The sequence below is a fragment of the Centruroides vittatus genome, unplaced genomic scaffold (assembly GCF_030686945.1).
Source record: "Centruroides vittatus isolate TY-2023 unplaced genomic scaffold, ASM3068694v2 contig_5, whole genome shotgun sequence".
Lineage (NCBI taxonomy): Eukaryota > Metazoa > Arthropoda > Arachnida > Scorpiones > Buthidae > Centruroides > Centruroides vittatus.
The window spans coordinates 3,105,125-3,132,921 of NW_027122286.1; the positions used below are offsets into that span (position 1 = coordinate 3,105,125).

At 28.4% G+C, this 27,797-nt stretch overlaps 1 protein-coding gene across 2 annotated transcripts; it reads left to right on the forward strand.

Moving 5' to 3' along the window:
• The first annotated feature begins 8,016 nt into the window (after positions 1-8,016).
• On the forward strand, positions 8,017-24,408 carry Ak1 (Adenylate kinase 1). Of its 2 annotated transcripts, none has more exons than XM_067273885.1 (6): positions 8,017-8,134; positions 10,081-10,123; positions 10,268-10,431; positions 17,883-17,999; positions 18,078-18,263; positions 24,111-24,408. In XM_067273885.1, exons 1-6 carry the CDS (start codon positions 8,129-8,131, stop codon positions 24,180-24,182), a joined length of 588 nt encoding a protein of 195 aa, XP_067129986.1. In that variant the 5' UTR covers positions 8,017-8,128; the 3' UTR covers positions 24,183-24,408. The 2 variants fall into 2 exon arrangements, with proteins under 2 accessions (XP_067129986.1, XP_067129985.1); XM_067273884.1 differs by lacking the exon at positions 8,017-8,134 and adding an exon at positions 9,478-9,643.
• The last annotated feature ends 3,389 nt before the right edge of the window (positions 24,409-27,797 follow it).

A 27,797-nucleotide genomic window follows, 5' to 3' on the forward strand; every position in this document is an offset into this window, starting at 1 on the left:
AAAAATTATTAGAATTGTACAAACCAATGAATATTACGATAAATTACCCTTGAGACGCGTCCGTTACAAAAAAACCGTTAAGATTATTCAAATAGCGTTTAATTTGGCTCATTGCAAAAATGGATGCGAACAACGTGCATTATCGACACTTGTTTCTTTTCTTTTTTCATAAAGGCGAAAATGCTGTACAAACAGCAAAAAAAATATGTGATGTTTATGGTAAGAGTGCTGTGCAGAATCAACTGTTCAAAAGTGGTTTGCAAAATTTAAAATGGGCAATTTCAGCCTTAAAGATGCTCCTTGCTCAGGAAGACCTCCTGTTATTGAAGAGACCCGATCAAAGCATTATTGGCTGAAAACCCTCATTACACAACTCGAGAGATTGCAGACATAGTGAAGTCATCAAACAGTACTGTATTTCAACATCTAAAGAAGCTCGGATACGTGAATCGTTACGACATTTGGATCCTCACGACTTAACGGAAAAAAACTTATTGGATCGCATCTCCATTTGTGATTCTCTTGAAAGACGAAATGAAAATGACCCTTTTCTGAAGCGTTTAGTGACAGTTGATGAAAAGTGGATCATTTATAACATCAGCCAAAAACGATCATGGGGTAAGAAAAATGAATCACCGTTAATAAAAAAGGCCGGTCTTCATCTAAAGAAGGTCATGCTCACTATCTGGTAGGATTGAAAACGAATCCTGTACTACGAGCTGCTTCCACAGAATCAAACAATTGATTCTGATAAGTATTGTTCCCAATTGGATAAGCTGAACATGGCAATTAAAGAAAAACGTCTGGTACTGGCCAATAGAAAAAAAAGGGCATTGTGTTTTACCAAGATAATGCCAGACCTCACACGTCTTTACGAACACAGCAAAAATTATTGGAACCAGGCTGGGATGTTTTACCCCACCCCCCTTACTCACCCGACCTTGCCCCGTCGGACTACCATTTGTTCCATTCTCTACAAAATTCCCTTCATGATAAAAACTTTCATACTTTGGAAGCTTGCAAAAACCACATGGATCAGTTTTTCGCGGAAAAAACTGGAAAGTTCTACGAAGAGGGTATCATGAAGCTGCCCCATAGATGGCAACACGTCATTAAAAACAATGGCGCAAACATAATGGAATAAAAGTATATTTTTAGTTTTAAAACAATTTCTTTTATCTCTCTTAAAAATCGCTACGAACTTTCCGAACAACCCAATAGATTAACTGAGTCAAGCTTTTGCATGAGAAAGAAGCATTAAATTCTGTCCAATAGAGAAGTATCTGAAAAATATTAATAAGTACAGTATTACAATTTGTGTATATAGTGACACTTTTAACAGAAACTTTATTTAGTCTGTCAACAAATTCTATTTATGCTGACAGACTTAGATACAAAAGGGAGATCAGCAGAATCATTTGGATAGAGCTCCAGACAGAGGTCTCAAGATAAGAAATATAAGAATGTAATAAAAGAAATAAGATATAAAAATTTGTTAATTTTATCAATGATCATATATTTTCATAGCTTTTTGGAGAGGACACTATCTTGCCTTTATCAGTCCTTTTACAGTGATAAATATGACGAATTAGTTTCTCCAAAAATTCCAATAGATAATTAGATAAACATTTCTATAAATTATGGCAAAAAGTTTTATGATTAATTTTTGGCAAAAATTTGTTTTTATTTTTCAGAAACTTAAATTTTTTAAAGTATTTTTTCTCCATATTTTAACTAAAATTTGGAATCATCACCAGAAAAAGACATTCAAAGTGTCTAGTCTTTTATTAATAGAAATGAGAAATTTATCTGCAAATATGTATAAGAATGGAAATTTTATGTCTAAATAAAGATCAAACCATTTCATTTTTGAATAAATTTGTTGTATTTTCCAAAAAAAAATTTTTGATGTTGAAAAATTTCCAATTTAAATTTTAAAAGTCAGACAGTCATTATTAATGTAGTTATCATGCTATCATCCCAATTTTTAGTATGTTTAACATGAGATAAATGGCAGTTTGAATAATACAATTATCATTGACAAATCAGCAGTTTTGAATTCTTACTTAGAATAAGAGAAAATTTTAAAAATATCTTTTTATTTGAAACGTCTACATCAGGGTCATGTTTTACGCGGGACTGATATACTGTATGCCGATGTCAAATGTTTAGGTTAAAAAACTAAAAGTAAAATTTTGGCACTATATAACAAAACCGAAATCACAGCAAGAGGATGAGATGCATGTATTTTTTCTTTTGTAGTATTCTTGATATTATATAATAAAATTTTGCTCTGTATATTCAGAAATATTGGGCTGAAACCTTTTTACAAAGATGAATAGCAAGTAAAACGTTTTAAACCTATTTTTAACGTTTTTCTGACATGCAAGCATTTACAATTGGTTGCATAAATGTCTAAGGCAATTATCTGGAACAAATTAGAATGGAGCATAAATTTATGCCAACTCGTTTTACGGGTACCTTATGAAATGTGTAAAACAAAATCATACTATAATTTGATTCATCCTCAAAAATTAAGTAACTATGCATGTTCGATTGGCTAAGATAATATATTTTTATAACAGTTTGACGTTATTTTCTAAACTTGTTCGTTGTAAAACTGAGGAGACGACATATTCATATGTTTGAAACCAATCGAATATTATACTCTCCAATTAGAGACGGATCTAGAAGAAGCAATAATCCCCTTAAAATAAAGCAGAACGATTTTTTAAACGAATTTTCTAGTTACTTTTCCAGCTGTTATATATAACAGAGGAAAAGTATGGCGATCGGTCAAAAAACTACCCACCAGGATTTTTACATTTTTGGACTCTGGGATCTTGAAACGTTGAGAAATGTAAAAAAAAAAAAAAAAAAAATTAGTGTTTCTGTATATATGTTTGTGTATGGGGGCATGTTTTGTTCACCCTCTTTGAGCTTAATAATTCCTGTGCTTTTTGTCGAAAATTTTGAAATTTTGTAGAGGTTTGTGTATTAGGAGGATTGATACTGTTAAATTTTGGAGATTAAAGGTCGAGGGGGTGGAGAGATAAAGGGGGTCGTGTGTCTATTTCGATTAGGGTCGATTAATGACAATTTTACTCGTTAATAGCATTTACATTTTTAAAAAATAAAACGTATCCCTACCCTCAAAATTAAACTGTTTGCCATTTTATAATAATTAAAAATATAAGTTTTTTTTAAAATAAAATATCATAACAGATGGCGTCACACGCATTTATTAAATGTTGCCGGGAAAGTTAAACAACTCGTCGCTGGATTTTAAAAATTATTTTATAAACATTCAGACTGAGGGGTAAACTTATTTGCATTTTAAAATTAATCTATAAGACTAATTTTTTAAAGTTATTAAGAAAAACATTCATGAAATTTCTAGATAAATCCATGTCTCCAACTAATCAGTCAGTCATTTGTTTTGCCAGAATAGCATTTTTTAAAAGTCAATTTGACGTTACTCTTACTTTTTTAAAAATAATAATAATGTCTAAAAGGACATCAAATTGACCTGAAAGTGTACACTATCCTGGCAAAATGAGTGCACACCTGACACCACTGACATCTAATATAGATGAGGTCACGCCTAGACAGATTAGTTTTCGACATTTTTGATTTATTCCAAGTGAATAATTTATCAAATATGACACTAAATGTTTAAAACTAGTCTTCAGTTTTTCGAGATCCAAATCTAGTTTAAGACTTGGTGATTCTGAGTTCTTATAAAATCTCTATGAACAACGTATAGAAATTTAGATTTCTTAGGATCTCTGATGAAAATCCATCGTTCATCAGAGACCATATGAATACTCTGAATATTCGATTTCTGTAGTGACTTAACGATCCTATAGTTCTATGAGATGTTAACAGAACTACAGCAATTATCCCTACAAGTCACTTTTTTAAGAATAGGTTCTTTGATAAAGAAGAATGAGATTTGTAAGCGTAAATCTTGGAATTAGACTAATATATTCTCTTTAGACTAGGTATAAAATTCGTAGAATTTGTTTTAATTGTACTTAAATTAATTTTCATTTTTCAATTACTTTAAATTTTTAATATTTAAATTAATTCAATATTAGATCATTTGAGAATCGTTATTTATTAAAGTGGAAATATAGTCTAATGCTTTAGGATATTTAAAATATTTTATACTAATTTTAAGATATTTAAAAGAAATATAGACAAATATTTATTTAATAAAAAGTTTATAAAATGTATTAAAAATTAATTAATTAATAAATTTCTTTAAAATAAATGAATAACAAAAAATATTCTAATGCGATCATATATGAAAACGCTTGCGAATCGATGCATTCAAGGTTACAGGTTATTTAGCGGGAAAAATTATGCTAATTTTATGCGGGTTTTTCGATTCATATCAAGTGAAACAATTTTTCAAAATAAAATAAAATAAAATGACATAATTTAATATAAATATTTTAAAATTTTTTTATTAATAATTCCTTAATGGATTACGTAGACAAATTTTGATAAATAGGCTAATGGTTATAATTTCTCAAATTTTGCACCAAATTTTTAAAAGAATTTTTGATCATGAATTAGTTCAAATATCTTTTTAAGATATATATAAATCCTATAACTATGAAACTATATTTGATTCGTTACGATAATAATAATAATATTTTGCATTTAATTCAAAGATGGATTTAAGAACAAATCTTAGGGAACGATTTTTAATTTGTGCAATAAAATAAAACTTTTATCGTCTTAATAATTGCTTAAAATAAACTGTAAACTTAAATAACATAAAAATATAAACATTAAAGAAATGATGAAGTTCTTGTTAATATTAAAAAGCTTTACGGAGACGTTACCCCTACACTCCTTGGATTCGTCCTTGATCTGACTTAAAATATCCTTTTCGCATTATGAAACATGCAAAAAAGTTTCATTTCAGGAGAGTTCACTAGTGGCCAAATAGATAAAACCACTAGATCTGGTAATTGGTCGCAGTTTTCCGGGTTTTCGTCACGTGTCTAGCATCAAGATAAGGATAGTTTCTTATAGAAAGTCTGTTCGAGAGGTAGCCCTCTTGGCAGATCTGCCTAATTCTATCAATTAAGTCCAATGCATTTTAGTAGGCAAGCATTTTAACAGGGAGCAGGAGAAACCGGAAGCATTCTTACCACTATAAATAAACGAAGAAACCATATGATGGAACATCTACTAAGACACTCAGACAGAAGGTGTTATTTGAAGAAATGATACAGAGAAAAGCGGCAAGAGGACGACAAGAATGGAGTACTGGGACATAGTGAAAGGCAGAACACATTAGGGCAAGATTAGGCAAATAGTACTAAATAGAAATGAATGGTGGACTTTATGCTGACCACAAACTCCTGGGTTGAGGAGAGAAGAAACTCATTCCATCTTGCAGTCACTAAGAGGCCTTTTTTTTTATTTTCCTCATGAATACAGCTAGATTTTCAAGCTCGGAGTCGACATATCCGGAACAACCCAGTTATGAAAATTTCAAATTTATCTTTTTTTAAAAACTTTATGCTCTATGGGCACTAAGAAAGCCGTTTTTAGCAAATACATTATGGGGAGGTTGGGTGGTGAGAGACGAACCCGACATATCCAGACCATCTTCCCGAAAATGGGGTTGTACGATCCACCAGAGCAGTAGACTGCTCTTAACCGCTCAGTCATCCGGCCAAAATATGTTTGATGGTACTTATCAATAGGTACAGTATACTTAAATCCTATTTAGAGAAGATGCTAATTTACTTGGTAATATGGCAATAAATCCGTATATGTGCAGCCAGTGGCTAGCTTGCTCACACATCTAAGTTGATCCAGACTTGAAACCATATCTTGTTATGAAATTAGAACAAATTAGTGCACATTTTCCCGCAAAATAGCATATGATCCTGTGCACATGGATTCGCGAGAGTGGTGGCTTAGGATATTTTTTTGAGGTTAATTTTTTAAATGTCATTTGTATCTGTTAAGGATTTGTATAACGTTAATCAATTATGAAAAGTTAAATGTTCTATTTTTATAATTAAAAAATAAATTAGTCAATTAATAAATTAAAAACTGAATATAAATAATATATATAATTCTTTTTTAAAAAATTCTTTCATTCAAAAAATATTTAAAAAATATGTAATTATAAATTTTTAAGTAACAAGATTATTTTAAAATATACATTATACAAATTTATTTACTAATCAAATTTATTGTGAGCGAGCAATTATTTATTGTGACATCGACACAATGCCGGGCTGCAATTTTTAATCATATTTTTAATTTATTTCATTTAAAAGATATGCTCTCCACCTCAAATTTGTACTGTACTGTAGTGTCTTGCCCTGTATCATACTTTTCCATTAACAATAGAGTCGTGCCGGTCATCTATTAAAACCTTTCAGGGAAAAAATTTTTAATTGAAATAACATGACTTCGATTTTCACTGAAAGTTTCTATATAGTTAATTGGGGGCCTCCTATCCTTAAGATTTCTATATCTGGTCTTGGATTTTATCCATCTAACTCTGTTCTCGAAATTAAGGAAAGACGGACGGACGGACGACAGTGGGAATTTATACATCTACAGTTTTTTTCAAATTGCAGCCCAACAAGAGAAAATTAAATATTTAAATTTAAAAATATGTCTTTGTATACTTTTAGTACAATAAAAAATATTAAAATATTTAAAAAACAACATATTTTTTAGTGATTTTAATGCTTGTTTTGTTGAAGTTTTTTAAGATGATTTATATAATTTATTAATTTATTTCTCTTTTATTTCAAGAAAATAAGTTTTTAATGTAAACTAGATATTGACTTTATTTAGCATTATTTATACCAATGTTTTTACTATGAATTTTATTGATTTTATTACATACTAGCTGAGGTACCTGGCTTCGCTGGAGAAAATGATATGTTATATAAAGGTAATACGCTCGTATACTCATATAAAAATGTATGTACGGAAAAAGAATGTATACTTATAATAAACTTATAATATAATCGATCCACCAAAAATAATTTTATATCGAAATTTACTCTAAATGCATTCTTAAAAATATAGTCTGAAAAAGATTCAGCTGTTCTCACGTGATACGAGAACAGACATACAGAAAGACATGAATTCGAATGTAGCCTATATCCTTTTCAGGACTTTTCTGAATATATGAACATATTTTCATAGCAATCAGCTCAGCCGTTCTCACGTGATGCTCGAACAAACGGACAGACCAGAAAGGCAGACGTGAATTAAATTATATATATTACTTTTACTGATTACTAGACCCAGATAGAAGAAAAATGAATATAACCGCTTGGGCCGGGTTTTGATGCAGTTAATCTTAAAATTTGTTTTTAAGCAGAGGAACTCCAAAATTTAATTTTTAAGGCTAAATTTTAGAGCCCCTCTTCTTATACACGAGTAAAACAGATGTCTTTTAATTATTATTGCTGCTATTCATATATTTTTACGGCAGTTGGAGAGCCTCATATTTGTGACTGATTCAAGTCCCATCTCACCTTTCTCAGTTTTAGGTATTATGCATAAAGTTAGAATATACCTTTATAAATTTTTAAAAATATTTCAGATGTATCTTTACTAAGGTTAAAAGTGTATACTCTTCGTGCATTGTTTAAATATAGTAATAAGTTTTTTAAACTTATCTATTGATTAAAAAACATAAAATTATCTTAACATTTAACAACTTGCCATAAATTATTTAAACATCGATTAGCTTAATTGGTCATCAATAATATTAAATACAATAAAATCAAATAAATCTTTTGCATTTTTTTTTGTATGAAAATAATTTAAGAAAAATAAATATTCAAAAACAGAAAAAAAGGCAAAATTTTAATACAGGAACAAAATATTTACAAATTTAAAACATTTTACATAAAAGAAAGTAATAATAAACTTTAAAATGATTGGTTGAAATTTAAACAAGAAAAATGAAAAATAAACCTATCCCACCTGTATCGAATGAACTCTTCCGTAAGCGGCACTGCATTGTGGGTAAGACATACGTAGAGAAGCCAACACACAGGAACTCCGTCGAATCTAATTTGACCTATAGAGGAGCAAGGTCGTGGCATCTCTCGCTTTTTGAAAGATGAGCGTAAGTGACGAAAGCCACTCGTTCCTTATCTCACAAATCCGCTAGCTATAGAATTTCCGTAATTTACAATAATCTATCTTAAAATAATATCCTAAAATCCTTTGGTTCCCATTTATCCTCCTCTTTTTTTATTTATCTATTAACCTTTGGTATTTTATCTGTGATCGATTTAATCTGTGTTATGCAGGTAAACGCGATATTGCTATAAGTGAATGGATAACAGAGATTGTTAAATTGTTTTTAAATATTTTAAACTGTGATTTAATAGATTATTTTAGTTAGAACGTGTGCCATACTTTAACGAAACAATCCCTCATGGCTGGGTTATAATTAGAAATGATAGAAATTGTATACCCTCCAGATAGAACACCCTTTTGAACCTTTAATGACTACAACGTTAAAAAATATATATATCAGAAAATATATATATATATATATATATATATTTATATTTATTTATTTATTTATTTATTTAAATATAAATTTCTATTAAATGCGTAAATGTTAATAAATTTACTATGTAATGTAATATAATGTGGTTAAAAAATAGTTTTTCTTTAATTAAAAGATGAGGAAGGAAAGAGGAAATTAATTTTTCTCTATTGAAATCTTTTGATATTGACCTAACAAATGTCATTTCCTTATAATGGTGATATTGTACTGACGTCATTTTTCATTTTTTTTAAATACTCATAAATTGATATTTAACAATTTCAACATTTTTATTTAAAAATAAATACGAAGCCATTAAAAATTTCTATATTTTAATATAATCATTTTTTATGGTTTGTTACTTTTACTGATTTAAATTTTTTTTTCTTTGAAAATTTGTACGGGTAGCCCCCGGGTCTCATTCATTGGTTGAGAGACTTAATATATTTTTGAACGTTTCTAATGATTGAAAATTTAATTATAAATGTACTTTGTATATGTCAAACAATAATATTTTCAGATAACCTTGAATAACAATATAATAATTAAACTAAAACTGTAGTATGCAATTCTCTTCGGAATATTACATTGTCACGTGATATTAAATTTAAAAACAGAAAATAATCCTTAATATTAATAATTATTATCTGGATAGTAACAAGTTATTTTAAAAATAATTTTTATTGTTAAAATTTAATAATAAGTTGTTTATTCATTTTTTCCTTGATTAAAAAAATTCAAATTTAACTGTATAAATTTAGAATCGTATTAAAACTGAAATACATTATAAAAAATATATATATAACTAAAACTTTTTCATTATTTACGAAGCATCTCATATTCAAGTAAATTCAAAAATTTTTTTAAACGTCTCATATTCTCATTGCAAATTTTTAAAATTGAAGTCATGTGACCTGAGCAGAAAATTTGAATCACCGTCACGTGACTCTAGCGTGTTTCCATGGTTTGAATTTATAGTACTGTACATAACGAATTTTTGAGTTTAAAATGGGCGTTATTTGTAGTAATGTGAAAATTAAATCATTTAGAAATAATAAGCATTCTGTAAAGCTAGAGGTAAGTATATTAAGTGCGACAAACTATTTAAAACTCGTACAATTTTTTTCTATAATGCTTGGATTAATGAAGTGCTAAATCGATGAAAACATTAAATATCTATCAGGTTCTATTTTTAAATATTAACATCGTTAAAAATAATGATGTTTTTGTTTTGACATCTGCTTCGAAGTTTTGGTCTCAAGATAATTTAAATGATACTGTACATAAACATCGATAGAAAAAAATTATTTGCTTTTAAATAAACCAATTGAAACAACGAAACACGATCACATGATTTGGAAGTAATTGCGTATTTTAAATTTATTTTAAAAGAATTTATTTTTCTTTTAAATTAAAGCACGTATGAGATTTAATTAATTTTATCTTTATTTTTTAATATAAATAGAATAATAAATTTAATAAATTATTAATGGCAACTCTCAATTTGAATTTAGGATTCATTGAAAGCACTCAACGTTCCTGTTATATTTGTGATAGGTAAGTTTATAAATTATTATTATTATTATTAAAATAAAATTAATGAATTATCGAACTTTAAAACTTTAAAAAATAATAATAATACGGAGACGATCGTAAATTGCACACTAACGCCATCTTGTGACAATAATTTTACTTTTGCAGGTGGGCCAGGATCTGGTAAAGGTACGCAATGTGCACAGATAGTGGAAAAATACGGATATACACATTTATCGACGGGAGATTTGTTGAGGGAAGAAGTCAGTTCTGGTTCTGATAGAGGGAAGATGTTGAATGAAATTATGCAAAAGGGAGAATTAGTCCCTCTTGTAAGTTTTTAACTCGTTATACTGCATATTTGCATGTGTAAAACACATATTAAGTGCCAATACTTCCATATAATTATTTGCTTCACTTGAATATTAATATATTTATTTCTATGTTGATGTAATGGATGCATCTAACATCTGAATGCAAATTAAATAAAGAATTAAAAATAAAAATCATACTTTTCTATTTTATATATAAAATAGTGAATTATGATATTTTTAAGTATATATTAATCACAGAATGATTCAGTATTTTTAGTAACTTTAATAAAAATAATTTTAAATTATCCAATAATTAAAATGTTTATCTTAATTAATAGTAAACAAATTTTGCATAAAAATATGCAAACATCTTAATTTATCATAAAAAAATTAACATTACATAACATATAAGTTTCGGATATTTCTATGTACTGGTACAAGACATTTTTCTGAAGATACAGATTTATTTATTTATTTATTTATTTATTATTAATTCTACAGAGTTGTCATATTTACCGGTACTCTAAAGTAATCGGAAGTGATTATATATTTTTTTAACTTAAGTTTGTTTCAAAATAATTTAAGGGTTTGGTATATTTATATGATCAAGGATATTTTCAGGAATTTAGAATTAAATAAAAATTTTTATTTTTTTCTTAAAATATCAACGAACTTTTTAACGGTCGAGCGATTGTATGAGGCCCGGAGATAGAGCGGATCCCTTGTGCCTTTTCATTTGTTCAAAAAAAAAAATGTTTTCTATTAATGATTTTTTTTTAATAAATAAATAAATATATAAATGTTTTTTATTAATAAAACGCACTCTTAAAGATTTTATTTTTTTTGTTAGTAAAACAAAAATTTATAAAGATAGTAACCACTACGAGACCTCAAATTTTATAGAAAATCCCCAGTTTCTCTCGCTTATGACCCTGCCTCTGAATTCCGCGCGATAAATATCAGTCTGTGCGCTAATGCAGAATTCCGCGCTTAAATTTTACGTGCGAAAATATCAGTGTGTGTGCTCTCAGCGGCCCTGTTCCTGCCGTAACACCTAAATAGAAGCCAGTTACATAGGAAGTCCTTCCGGAAGGCGCACCCTTGGCAGATCACCCATATGTTGTTGCCTTACTCCATCAAGCCAATCCAATCCTTTTTAATGTAAATATTAAAAAAACATCCATTTTTTAATTTATCGATTATAATAATCGATGTAATAAAATATAGCATTTGATCTTATTATTAAGGATTATACTTGTTAGCTTGAAAGATAAATTATTTCTGTTCAATAATACATTATCTGATATATTTAATTAAATACAATGAATAATACAATTATCTGAATATTGCAACTTGGAGGTATTTCCTATTTCTTCCTTGTTTCTTTTATATTATGGCTTAAAGGATAGCTGACATTTTCTTTCATAGCTAAAATGACCTTGTCCATAGCCATCTGAAGTAACCTTGTCTTGTTTTTTGTCAGAATAATGATTGCTTAAGAGCAGATACAACCTCCCCTTCGTTGTTCTCTATATATTGCTTCGGAATATTGCAATCGAAGATTATACTATAGTTAATGGGTCGCTAACAGTTGCCATTATCACTTCTAAGACTAGTGTAAGATTACATAAAACGATTGAAATATGTCAAATTTGGAGCGTAAGCTACGAGTTAGTTTTCAAGTATCACGGTAAAAAATCAGAATCGCTATATAATTCAGATTTAATGACAAACTATTGATTTAGTGATAAATCATTAAGATGAACAGTTCACGTGTTACAGGAATAATTTTTTCCTCCATAATTACGTAAGAACATGATTGTTTTAATGTATTTATATAAATACGTAATTCAATATTGTGAATCGATTGACGATCAAGTCGTTGCGTAATTTGAATTATCTTTTTTTAGAGAAAGAAAATAATCAAAGCATAGTCTTTTTATTTAAATTTTATATCTTAATATTTAATCCATTGTGACATAACATGACAATATATTGTTTTAATGTTTTTCCTCGTATAAATAATGTTTTTAATATGTCGTATTGAAAGTGGAGAAACATACTTTACCTCATACACAGACGTCGCGACAAACGTACATTTTATAATATATAATTAACAAATATTTATAATTTTTTGATATTTCATTGAACACTCAGAAAATTGATAGATTTCAGCTGAAAATGATAATACTGTGCTAATATTTTTCACATCCACGCTAATACGCTAACAGAGTGCTTGTTTTATAAATAAATATATATTTATATTTTTACTAACTATAATATATGATTTGCCAAGAACAATAAATAATATAAAAGGTTGGCCTTCTTGCTTATATTTGTCGATGCAGATGCAAATAATAAGAAAATTACGCGGTTTACTTCATTTAAACTTATTTAAAGTTATTCGTTTGTTTATTAGTGTAAATAGTGCTTTTTAATAATGATTTTATTTTAAACTATATTTGCAGAAAACGTAAACATTTTTCTCTAATAATCCCGCAATATTTGAGATACTATCGTTTTTGAATTAGCTTTTTTGCAACAGATTTTTAAAGATGTACAGTATATCATTTCTGAAACAGATTTTATTTTCTCTTTAAGTAAAATATGCTACAAAAATGTTAATCGAAACATTTTGGAACAAACACTTTTATTCATGGCGCACTCTTTACGATCGGTGTATTCCTAAGTTAAGAAAATTTCTAATGATATTTCCTCTTTTCAAACTTTTGTGATTTCGATTAATATGTTAATATTGCTTTTATTTGTGTTAATGTTTGTGATTGCATAAAACTTATACTCATAACTTAAATACCGTATATAGAATTTTGCAATTCAAAGGTAAATCGTATTTAAATGTAATACTGTATTTATTTTATATTCCTAATGAATGCAAAAATAAACTTGCTTAATATTACAGAAATTTGTTGCCTCAATAAAAATCTGTTTTTCCCCCTGGAATATAATGATTGATATAAATTAAATGAATCAATAACCAATACTTCTTATCCGAATGGCGCCAACAGGTCGATCGTTATCGGCGAATTTATCTCCCAAAAATATTTTTGATCAGCTACTATTTTTTGGTATAATTCTAATAGTTATATAAATAGGACAACAATTTGTTGCGAAAGATTTAGGAAAATAATAATCTGGAGAAATATATATGGAAGAAAACTGTCTGAACTTTTGGAGAGAAGGATTGTCTGAAAAATAACCTGAATAAATTGTTTTAGGTAGAAGTGTCTCGGGAAGAATTGTCGGGCATCAAGTTCTTGGGGAAGAATTGACCGATCAATAGGAAATCTAGATCTTTAAATCTTTGCTTAGGGTCTAGCGCTTTTAGAAGACTCAGATGCAGATAAATATATATTTATCGATGTGCGATCTGGATCCAGCACTCGAAACTGCTCGGCAAGAGGAAGGAGAAGTCCTATACCCTGGTTCCGGACCGGAATCTGTATAACAAAATTTCAATTATAAAATCTAGAAAATCAATTTACATAATTTCAGTGCCTAGAGATAGAGACAGAAATAAATATTAAACCGAGAGGATCATGAAGAAAGGATAGAGGAGACCGGGAATTCCTAGCCCCAAGGCCCTGATCCTGATACTGTCCTTTACTATCAATAGCTAGGATCTTATATTTTAATTTTTTTAAGTATCGTGTGATGCGGGATTTACTCTTAAAAGGATTTGCATAACATAAAACAGCTACTGTTTTAAAATATCGTAGCTAGCTGTCTGCATTATATACTATATAAAACCATCTGATTTTATCCATAATGACATCTTACTTTATTGATCCACGAAAGGTGGTTTTTCTTTTTAAACACTTTTAATAGGACGCTGTTGCTTTTAATAGGATGTTTTAATGCATCTCTATACGTAGCTATCTATACAAATTAAATACGTGACAATGAATTTAAAACCAAAATTTTCTTCTTGAATAAGCTGTATGTAAAAGCATTGGCGAAAACAAAATTTACGCTATCTTATAGCAGGATAGCCAAGATGAAACATAAAAATTAAACTTTTAATTCCGTGTAAAACTAAACGCCATGAAAAATTTAATAGTATAGTTTTACACAGAATTTAAAATTAATTTAAATTTCTCACTTGATTTTAGAAGAATAAATGTTTTTACCAAACTTTTATGTAATTTTTGACGTCATTAATTTTTAGATACAGTAGAGCGTCGATAAGTGGAACCAATTGGGGACTGGGGTCCTTCCAGTTAATGATTTGTTCCAGTTTCCGACTTTGTACGAAAAAATACATTAACCTGTCCGATGTTCAAATTTTTCTCCGTTGCGTATCGCTTCCTGTTGAATTTTTCTCCGTTGCGTGTCGCTTCGTGTTGAATTTTCGTCGATTTTAAGCCTAACGAAAATTTTTATAATAATCATCGAGGCTATCGTATCGTTAAAAATTATTTCTGCATTTTGTACAAACAAAATAAATATATTAAAGAATATAAAAAACATGAAAATTATACTTTAGAAGTAAATTTAGTATCAAAAACATTCGATTCAGCACGACACAGTCCGACTGAAAATCGTTCCACTTTCCGGCCATTCCACTTATCGACGCTCTACTGTATTTTAAGTATAGTATTATGCCAACATATGCTACGATTGATTCATTGCCATTACTAAATTTATATTTAATTGCTAAATATCGAAACTTATAAAAATCAATAATAATAAGTATTAAGTTTATAGGCTTAACTATAATTTTAATTTAAATTCATTTTAAATTAAACTTTCCTATTTTAACTTTAACTCATCTTATCGACCTATTTACAAGTCAACTCGAATAAAAAAATACTCACGTGCACACTAGACCCGAGGAATGGTCTTGACTCCACCTTTACAAGAATACCAGTTAAATTTCTGAGCCATTCCGAGATCTAGGCGCACGTGTTAATTTAGGGTGGTCCAGAAATTAGTTAACCATTGTAAAGACTAAAATTGCGGCGTTCTTCAAATAATTTCGAACTTTGAAATTTGTTTAAAATAAAATTCTTCTCGTTTAATACACAAATCGCAACGTTTTCAACAAATGAAATTTTTAAAGTCCTTTTGAAAATTTTTTTGAGCGATAGCTAATTTTGGATCATCCCAAAGCTAGATTCTCAAGTATTGAATAATTATAAGAGTATAATAATAATTATATACTATATATAGAATTATTTAAATTGAAATCTTTTATTCATTTTTATAGTCTTATCGAATTTCATTACATAAGTATATTGATCATTGGATGTATTATCGATCTTGGATATGGTTTTGAGAGTCTATAAAATAATCTTATAAAAATAGATTTTAGACTCCTCTTGTAATTAATTAAGCTGTAAATTATTTAATTGAAGTTTAGCTTAAATTAGTAGCTGTAAAATCACAACGTTTCCAGGAATATATATGTTTTTAATTTGCTTGAATTATATAAAAATTAAATAGAATTTAATAAATTTCAATTTTGTTGTTTAAATTAATATTGATTAATTCAGAAAAATAAAATAGGAATCGATTAATTTGAATTTTTAAAATTAAAATGACGAAAAAATACGATGATAATCAACAGATGGCACCATGATCCTTGTACTCTGTATAGGAATAGGAAAACAGTATATGCTCTTAGGGAGGTGAAAGGGAGCAATTGCATCTCCTGCTACTACTAATAAATATATATATAATTTTTGTAAATAATTAAAATTTGTTTATATTTAAGTGTAGAAGTAAACTAAAGCAGGTAGACGCCTAAGTATAAATTTAAACGATGGAATCCGTAGTTTTCAAATAAATACACTTTATTTAGTAACGTAATAAAATATGATTTTTCCCTTTCACATTCATGTGAAAGTAATGATTAATGATTCAATCTGTGTGAGTGATTTGTTCAGTGATAACATGTGATTATTATTTATATAATAGATTTGCTTACTATAAATCAATCATATACAAGAATACATATAACTTTGTGTATTTTGCGTTGCAGTTTTATTCAAACAGAATAAAGTTTTTGGACTGCAATTTGAAAAAATTGTAGATCTATAAATTTTCACTGTTCGTCCGTTCTTCTTTCCTTAATCCCGAGAACGCTGTGAGATGTATGAAATATGAGAACAGATATGGAAACCTTAGACGCAGGAGGCCCCGTTTAACTATATATAAACATCCGATACAAACCGGAAGTGAAGTTGTTTCAATCCAAAACTTTTTCCCCGAAAGTAGATAATAGATGACCGGCACGACGGAAAAGTATGATGTACAGGGGCAAGACACCACAGTACTAATATGAGGTGGAGAGCATATATTTTAAATGAAATAAATTAAAAATATGATTAAAAATTACAGCCTGGCATTGTGACGATGTCACAATAAATAATTGCTCGTTATATTTAATAATCAAATATTTTTTGTTTTTTAGTTGCATCACCTTGTTAAATTTCTGCTGTAACTATAATAGATGAAATATAATTCTTACGCAATGCATATAGTAATAATGGAAATATATTATGACTCCTGTACTCTGTTGTTTTGCTATTATATTAGGAATAACATAACATGATTATCAAAGGTTAAAGATTTTTATCAAAGCAATCTCTATAGTATATGTCGTTTTCTATCTTCTGTAGCAAGTCTTGAAATGTTCTACACGTCAGTTAAAACTTTTAAAAAGTAAAAATTGCGATTAGCAGTTAAAACTATACAAGAATTTTATATTTAAAAATTGATACAATTCACTCCGAATAAATTAAGAAATTAAATGAAAAATAAAACTTTTCTTAACGTTTTTTAAAAGATATTTTTAAAACATTCATTAAGTAGAAAAATGCTAGTCTGATGATGTTTTGAAAATTTGTTAGGAAATAATTCGTTTTAATCTTATATTAAACAGCTGAATAACGCTGATTATTACAAAATTTTTTAAATAAATAAATTGTATGCCTATAAATAATTATTTGTAAACATACTTTATACAATATATTCAATTCAATAATAGAGTTAGTTTTACACGCAAAAATACTGCTGTTTTTATATAATTTATAAACAAATAACAGTAATAATAATTCATTAAAATAATTATATTAAATTTATTATTATTACTACTAATTTTGAATAAATTAATGTAATGAATAATGAAAGAAATTCATTAGATATATATTATTATTATCAAATTAGCCTATTTATATTAATTAATATACAGGATAGTCAAAAAGTCAGTTATCCATAATAAAGATTGATTAACTTTTGAAATATTTTATCACTGACAAACTTGTTAGTGATGTAAACTCCGTCAATTTTATATACCAAACATATTCCAACTTCAGTATTACTACAACTCGTATTCGCACTTGAAAAACACACACACACAGAACAAAGCACCATTAACTGACTTTGGGCGACCCTGTAGAAAATTTTGGAGACAAATTATCATTCATATATTTAATGGAAAATTACAGGAACAAGTGTTATTACTTCTGAAAGATGCAATTGTGAAACGTTTAAATACATCAAAGGGTTTCTTAATAGACGGTTATCCAAGAGAGGTGGACCAAGCTATACAATTTGAAAAAGAGGTAAGCTTAATTATTAAAAAAAAATTAACAATAAAATTTTTATATTAAGCTTAATAAAATATTTTAAAATAATTTTAGGTATGCAAATGCGCTTATTTATTATTTTTTGATGTTTCTGACGATACGATGACACAAAGATTATTAAAAAGAGGAGAAACTAGTGGCAGAGTAGATGATAATGAAGAAACCATTAGAAGTCGGCTGAAGACATTTCACTCACATACTCAACCGATTTTAGATTATTTTGGCGAAAAAGTTAAAAAGGCAAGTTTATTTATTTTGAAATATTAAGAGATTTATTTTTTCGAAATTTATTGTAAAAAGGTAGTTACTGTATTTTTGTCTTTTAATTACCGTACTTTCTTAAGTATGTTTAGGATAATTTTGATTTACTAACGTACTCTGTAACTTACATGCTATAAATTAGTATTCAGCTATATCTAAGCATATTTCACTGATTCGAATTTCTAAATTTTCTTTAAAAATATCAAAAATTAAATTATTAATGAAAATAATTTGAATATGAAAATCAGTTTATTTGAATTCTCAAATGAACTGTGTACAAATTATTGATGAAAGTACACAATTCTAGTGATAATATTTATTATGCAGATAAACATGGAATTTTAGAAGTATTTATCAGCAAGTGACTTGTTTTTTAACCGAATTTTCGATGTATTTTACAGTTAACTACAGTATATTAATAATTTTTAAACCTTACTGCTTTCATCTTCATTATGTAGGTTATATTAGTCATAGATTAGTAACAGATCAGACGTTTTCGACTTGATATAACTTTTGTATATAAGTTATGTACTATCTAATTAACAAATACCGATCAGTACAGCAAAATAATCTATTTATCATTTGAAAATTTTGAATTAAAGCAAGATGGCAGTATCGTGACGTAAAGCGGAACTAATTTTCGAAGATAAATACCTATTTTAATTATTTATTTAAGTCAAAATTGTGATATTCCACATGAATAATTTGCTTTGTTTGACTATTTGATGACAATTGCCAATAACTTGCGATGAAACTGTTTCTCTCTGTCATTCACGTGCCTAAATTTACTTGAAACTTTGATTGCTGATTTCAGATTGCCAGTTATAAACTTTCGAAACGATAGATATTATATGTAAAGTCAATCGTGAACATCTCCATTCATCTGCATATGAAAATGGTAGGTGAATCGAAGTAAATAGTGTAAATAGATGTACTAAAGTTCTGACGTCATGAGAGACTCAAATTTAAATTAGATCAAGAAGTTCGTGTTATCGTTTAATAGATTGGAAATCATTTTCCTTTCCGCATTGTCTACTGTATAAAAAAAGTACTGTTAAGAAATTCGTTCCCATTGAACTAACTGTGAATGATCGGTAAAGAGTGAAATTATGGCTAAAATTATAACCTTTCTGTTTCGAGAGGATTTTGTCTTCTATAAATTATTGTATAAGCCGAAATCCTAGCAGAAAATCGTGAAAATATTTATAAAAATTGTATCTTTGAGAATTATTAAAATCTGCATTTTATAATGATATATAATGTGCTATCCTGTTTATTATTATCTTACCAAAGAGGAAAAAAGTGTAAAATAAAGAATGAAGTTTGTCTTATCTGGCACATCGAATCAGTTGAGATATTTCTTTAAAAATATGTATTATAGTCTCAAATTAAACTAATGTTATAAGCTATATATATACTTATAAGTTAATTTATAGATACTAATTATAGTAATCAGATATACAGACAACTAGACAGTAATTTTCTATTATGAATACATTCAGAACTGTTATATATACTGTATAAATAAATAAATCAGTTTTTTTTAAAGCAGTTAAAACTATAGAACAGTGCTTTGTTCAACGTCCTTTTATACGCATTGCACTTAAAACACTGGCCTTTCATTAGAGATTACCAGCTGCTCCCAAATATAAAAAAGATTTTTTTTTTAAATCCGTTGCTTACATCGCAGAAACATTTAAAAGTATTTTTTATATAGTGTTCATGATCTTTATTTTTAACTATTTTTGTGATGTGTACAAAGTAAATTCAACAAGAAATCGCCATTCTTCAGTGCTTTGTCTTTAGTTTTTACTTAATATCATCCTAAAATCTATCAATTTTGTACACATTTTATGCTTAAAAGTCAATTTACATTCGTTCTTTGTCTGTTACTAATCGCACACTTGTGCGTGATTCACTAAATGGTCATTGACATCATAAAAATTATATTATACTGAACATATATTCCTTATATTCTAAATATTAAACATATAAATATTCATTTCATATCAATATCATCTTATTTTTGACTCGAACAATAAAAAGTAATTCATTAAAATTGAAAAAGTAGTATAGTGATTTTTTTTCTCTTGATTTCTTTTGAAGTAGATTTTACGAGTTAGAGTAATTCTAGACAGATTAAAAATATATAGAGCTATAAATAAGAACAAATTAATACAGTTCTATATAAATCTGTTCTTTCTCATTATTTTGATATACTTTTAAAGGACAAATTGTACAATTGTCAAATAAATCGAGAACATAAAAGAGAATTCTAGACGATTAAGTTGCACATCGAAGGCTACCTTTCACAGATTAAACTTTATTAATCCTTACAAATCGTTCGCTAGAACAGTAAAAAAACAAATAAATAGAAGTTAACTTCTTTTTTAATTTAATAATTATTATTATTTCGTGTAAAATTTGTATAGGCTACGTGTATTTTTTCAAATAAAACCTTTCATATAAAAATAACATTATTTTTAATGAAAATTTATGTACAAATGTTTAAATAAAAAATAAGACAAAATTATTGAAAATCAAGATTTTTATATTCTAAAAAATAAATTTTTTTTTTGGATCCTCTTATTAAATTTATGAAATGTTTTCAATTGCTATTTATTGTTGAGGGGTTTTTTTAAATCGAGGAACGATTGCATTAAAAAACTATTTTAAACTCTCTTTTTTTTTCTTCTTAAATAAAGCATTTCATTAATTCTTTTGAATTTTTCTATTGATTTAGTATTCTTCGGTATACGCAAATTATATACAGTAAAATTCGTATGTAGCGCCACCATTTCTTTACCTTTAAAGTTAGCACTACTCAAGAAACTAGAACAATAAGAACTTATAAAGTGATGAGAATCCATACATAAATTTGACACTGTAATATGGTTGCTGTCTGTTGGTTTTTGTATATGAACGTCTCTTTAATCCAAAACTATGTTCGGTAGACTATCTCACAGCATTACGGTTAGAAACATCTTTATTTTTTTAAAAAAATCGGATTATATATGTATTTCGGGTTGGTTTACATTCCCAATCCTTCTTCAGTGCATAAATAGGCATAAAAAAATCTTTCACAATAATTATATATCGGTAAACGTATATAACAATAACATTCTAGTGTTAATTCCCGTACACTTAAAGTGGCTGGATACCATTTCATTTTAGTGAGAACATTATGGATGTTAATATAATGTGACTCAACGACAACAATAAGTTTTATCTAGTATTTCTATTTCATTCGAACAAACCCTACAAGAACATAAATTTGAGTTTGAGGATTTGGAAAATTGTGTGATTTGGTGACTTTGTGGTTTGTTAATACAAAACCGTGCATTTAACAATTAATATACTGAAGGGTTCTCTAATAATTATAAGGAAGATCCATTCTTTGACGGGGTGGCGCCATTTAGGAGGGCACTATATTGAGGTTTAACTGTGTGTAAAAATCTGTGAATTTATATCAATTTGTTAGAGCTCTAAATCAAACAGATAATTATTATTTTAATAATTTTTAAAATAAATTTCTAGTTTGTCAACAAATAGTTTGATTAGGATTCCAATTTTATTTACAACAAACGTTTTCATAGATGACGAAATTTCAATATTACATTTGTATGGCAAAGTAAATTGTGTTTAATTTTCCGAATGTAATTAACTTTAACTATGTAAACGCTTACGTGATTATCTGACAGTAATGGAAGTTGAAACGTGATTAAAGTTTCCACAACATGGCTAACCGACTTCTTTCGTGATTACTGACATTATTTCTTCTCGTAAATGCAATTTTAAGCATTCATATTCGGGGGGGGGTAATCATAAATATCCAAGATTAATTGATCCAAAAGTTAATTACTTCGAATAATTAAGTCAGATTATTTTGACATATCGTAATATTTGGAACGGAAAATAAATTAATTTTCTAATATTTAATCGTGTAAACGATGAAGTGAAGTAGTTGTATTAAATAATGAAGTGAATCACAATTTAGTATGCTGTATAAATGTAACATTATTATCAACATATAATAGTTAAACCGTATTGTATGGGCTATAGTTAAACTGTAGCCTACACAGCAAAGCTTGATTCTAAGCTAATATAAAGTTTGAAGCAAATTCTACTCTCCAAGAGTAAACATGGGGTTTGGATACAATTTCCTTCTGTTATACATACTTGGAGATTGCTATATACATTTTTTGAAAATTAGCAAAATAAACAAAATATAAACATTGGTTACAGCGTCCATACACCGTAGAGTAAAGGTAACAAACAGCAAGTGTCAAAGAACTTCCAATGATATTCGTGCAGACGTCCCATTGTTAACGGCTTCATAATCTGAAAAGTTTTTGGTGATAGCACATACATTTTCAATATATTTCTAAACTTCAACATTTCCCATTAGGGCAAAGCACATCGCTGATTTAAAATGACCCCAAGATTTAAGCCAGATGAGGTCATAGAGGGAGGTCTGAATATCAGAGAGTTGTTTCTGAATCCATATTTTTTTGGGAGTTTGTTACTTCTGAAGTGCACTTCGCAAATATCTCCGGGATCTTCAAAAAGTTGAGATTTTAAATAACTTTACGCGAAACTTTTATTATCCAATAAGTCTTATTTACTTTTATTATATTCTATACTAAAAAGCGCGTTAAGGGATTAAAAATATATAAAGTTTTTATAACAAAATCTCATAATAGATGGCGCCACATACAATACAGTTATTTTGTTTAGTAATACAAATGTTATTTTTTAAAACAAAATCTCATAAAAGCCGGGAAAGTTACCCAACTCGTTGCTAGATTCTTTTTTAAACAAAAAGGGCCTTCCTATATAAAGTATTTTTTCATTATGCATGTCGTATCCGTCACTGTTCTCAGAAGTAACAAAATACTCAAAACATTTCTTTAAAGTTTGTGACAGGTTCAGAATCACTTTGTATATTATAATCCTAATTATGCGAAATTATAATGTTGTTCTACAAAATATTTATTTCAGCAATTCATAGCAAAGATTCTTTTTTTTTTTTTTTTTTTTTTTAATTTTGTTAAAACTGGACTGTAAACTTAATTATGTAAGTTTACAGTCGCAGTCCCACGAATGTTAGATTAATTCTTCTACAGAAATTGATTCTGGTTAACAACTTAATGAAAATTTAAATATTAATATCTACTATTAATCATTTATATCAATATTTTTTCAGTTAATGTGCCAGAAGATTGATATTATGTTTTAGGATGATTTGGTGTATAACCAGTATGAATAATTTTGTTTTATAAGAAGTTAGAATATAAATGATCGAAATCATTAATTCTTAATCATTTCTCTTTGTAATTTCGTTCAATGTGAAGTGTAACACATTTGTCAAATCTGGACGAAGAAGAAAACACTGAAAAATGCTAACTTGAATTAGGCTATATAAAACATTACAACTAATTAGATTACAAATTTAAGCAAGATTTTGGATCTCTAGGAGTACAAGGATTGTTAATATGGAGCACGTGCCTTGTTAATAGGCGTAGCACTAAGGCATAGTACATAATATGAATGCTCATAGTGATACATAGTGATAGAATTTAGACTATGTCTCATTTCTATGCATTCATATGCTACCCTTCGTTTTAAATGAGACGTAGGACTAAATATTTTCATATATAGTCCTAAGTGTAAAAAGCTATCATATACATCATTAAAAGAGGCATAGTTCTGTGAATTTTACTGTTACATATTATTAATAAATGAGAAAATACCAATAACCAATAATTCGTGTTTCTTATATTAATTTTTACTAGAATATTAAATTTAAAATATTTTATTTTTCAGATCAAAGCGGAAGGATCTCCCGACGACATTTTTAAAGAAGTATGTGCTTGCGTGGAATCGTATAAATGTTGATGCATATCAAAAATGTACATAGTTTTTAAACCAAAAAATTATCGTTATTAAATTAAAAACTGAAGGGTTGTTGTTTAAAAATTATACTCTTTTTTTTCTCTGTTAATGTTTTGAAAAATTTGTTGCATTATTCCACATTGTTAAATTGATTTAACCAATAGTGTCTGTTTAGATTTAAGCTTTTTATTGTTAATAAATCAAAAATCATGTTGAAAATTCAACTAAATAGTTTCAATTTATTCCTAGATTTAGATGTTATTCTTTATAGGCGTGTATTCTAAAAATCTACACAAATTTCAATAGCGTTTTCAACAACGTACCATAGCTCAAGAAGCGAAAGTCTGAATAATTGCTTACGCGCACGAGCCCTCGACAATCTTTCTAGAATGTTCTTGGGTCCATTTATCAAAGTTTACGTAAATAACGTTCCATTTTAAAAATAAAAGGATTAAATGAATTCGATCGAAGAAATGCAATATATATTTATATCGAAAATCGCGAAAATGGGAAGTCTTTCTCAATTAAAAGGGAGTTCCTTAGGTTAAAGTGTATAGCATCGTTTCAAGAGTGGAGCGAGAGAACTTGCAGAAAAAAGGAAGTGGTAGGAAGAGGAGGAAACTGACTGAAAGGAAGAGGAACCAATTGGAAGAAGCTTTGGGAAAAGTTGGACAAACGCTTAGAAAATTGGAAAGTTTAAAATTTCACAAGAACATATTTGCTGGATCCTGAAGGAACGTCAAGTGATTCATGAAGCTAAAGTCTGCTCTAAAATATACTAAGGATGGCCGATACCGATACTATCGATATTTTGGGCAATATGATTAACAGTATCGATTAGGTTGGCAGATTGTGTGATTTGTGCGATTTTAAACCGCTTTGGGCGATTTTAGAGTATTTTTAATATTTATGGTCTTTTTTTTTAAAAAAAAAGCATAAAGAAATTTGTATAATAATTTTTTTTATTTTACTCTCACGCTGTAATGCATATTTAAAATAGTAATGTTAAATAAATAAATAAAAACTTATTTTAAACGTTATTATTTAAGCAGTGTCGATTTTTGGCGAAATTCGCACAGTATATGTAAATCGCTGTAGGATTATTATGAAGATATATAAGTTGTAATGCAGGCAAAAGGAAGTGAACAGCTTTGCTAAAATGCTTTCTTGTCAAATTGACAGTAGTTAGATCTTCTAATAGCATAGCAATAGCATGAAGAGATATATGCTAAGATTCTTAATATTGCAGTGAAATACTTTACAATTGTCGGTATTTCGGTAACAAATACAGTGAAAGACTCTTCAGCAAAGCAGGCAATATAATTTCGAAAAGAAGGACCCGACAATGCGAGTTCAAAAGCATGATTTTTCCTTTTGTCTCGTTTTGCCTATTTATAAAAAGCAATGAAAGTTTTGTAATTTGTGTCTGTTAATAAATTCTATTGTAAATTTTATTCCTACGGCTTTATTATTCTTTACGTTTGCTTTGTAAATGCTTCAGCGGTATAAATTTTTCTGGTTGACTTTTGAACCAATCAAAAATCAGAAGCTGAAAACATCGACATTTTTGGAAAACACGAAAAATCAATAATTTTGCTGTTTGCATCGATACCTTAAACTTTAAGGAAAGTCATGTGCACAATACTAATAAAATATTGATGCTTTAAGGCTTAAAGCGTCAGTATTTTATTAGTATCGCAAATAAAAATACACGACGAAGCAACTTGCTTTACAAAAAAAAATCCTCCTGCAGAAGCTGCGTGATAAAGTTTCGAAGGCGTCAATATTGATGTTGTTATGGACGAAGAATCCATATTTCACTTTTGATGGAAGTGAGTGTGCTGATAACAATCACTATTTCATCGAAGAAGGGCTAGATGTGAATCCTGAATTCAACGACACTGGTAATCAGTCCAAAGGATCGTTTACGAGCCTTCGTTGTCTCGTCACGGCTCTCCGTCAACAAAGAAGTGTATGCCAACGAATTCATTCAGAAGGTGCTAGTATCCTTCCTAAAGAAATACTACCCTGACCAAGGATATGTTTTCTGGCCAGACATGGTACCGCTCATTATGCACACGAGTCACGACACAGTTGTCAAATTGTACATTACTGAATTCGATACATATTTCGAGAGGCCAACGTTCTAAACATTCCGCAACTGAGACCGAATGAGAGATTTTGGTACCAAATGAAGCAAAAAGTTTATGGAAATGATTGGAAAGCCGGATCTGCCAAGGAGTTGGAGGACGTGATCAAGGCCAAATTTCGCCACTTTAAAGTTGACCACTTCCTGAAGTTAATGGAACGTGTTAAGACTAAAGTTCAAATTACAGCTGATCGCGGTCCTGATAATTTCATCTGAACGTTGAACAAACAATAGGCACCCTCCAAAAAAAAAAAAAAAACTTATTTTAAAATAAATAATGAATTTTAAACAACGAAATTTCTTCAGATTTTTAGGATACACGTTCTTACTTTTTAAATTTTAGTGTGTTTTTTGTTAAAATTCGATTGATTTTTAATTAAGTCTAACTGATACGAATGCTCTGTTCCTAGGCATTAACAAATTTTTGTAAGAAAAATAAGAGAATCAACGGTAAGGAACGGTTTGTAATTAATTCAACATGGATCACAAATCAACCACTGTTCAAGCTAACCAAAAAAAAAAAAAAAAAACTCAAAAATACTCTCACGAACGACGTATCAAAGGTAATTTTACAAAATTTAATTGTTTCGTAGACTAAAAAAATCTAGAAAACAATGTTCAAAATAGTAAATAATCTTATTTTCAAACTTAAGTTGTTTTTAACTTATTAGCTTTTTAATAAATAACTAATTTTTTTGTAAATTTATGCAACGTTTATGACATTCACCCATCCATTTAAAATATTAGTTCTTAGGTTTCGTATATGTGTTTATCTGCAAGTGATCTTCAATCAAGACGCTACAAATAAACTTAAAATTTAAATGCTTAGCCGTGACGAATGCAATAGATTGTATAAGGACGAGGAAATGGATTGTTGTATGAACTGTCGATAACCTTTGTGAAACCAACAGTGACAACAGGTTTCATATGAGCAGTTCTGCATATTACCACACTAGATGAAAAAGTATTATTTTCTATTTAAAAAAAAAAAAAAAAAGTATACAATTGCAATCGGAAATAGGCTATAAATGACAACCCGAGGAAGTCCTTATAAAATTATACTTTTTGAGATAGTAAAGCGGAAGGTAGTTAGTTTATGAATTATTTCAATTGAAAAATTAAGCTTAAAAATTCTTTTTAAACTTCAAGTGTGACAAGAGAATGGAATTCGGAAAATTTCCGGATAGTGTGGAAGGTTTGGAAAAGATCATAAATTTGTATGTTTGTTTATACATACATTCAAATCTCGCTACCACCAGTTAATGCCACTCTCGTAGTGCCAACGGACACTTGTAAACAGACATTGTATATAAATAATAGAATCCTTCAGTATTACTGAAGCTATCATGATTTTTGTATTGCAAACGACGACATCGTTAAATCAAGTAACTTTCAAATTGTCAAACTCAAACTTATGTGTAGACCTCATTATTATGTATAATTCTTACTGTTTGATATGCTTCTATTTA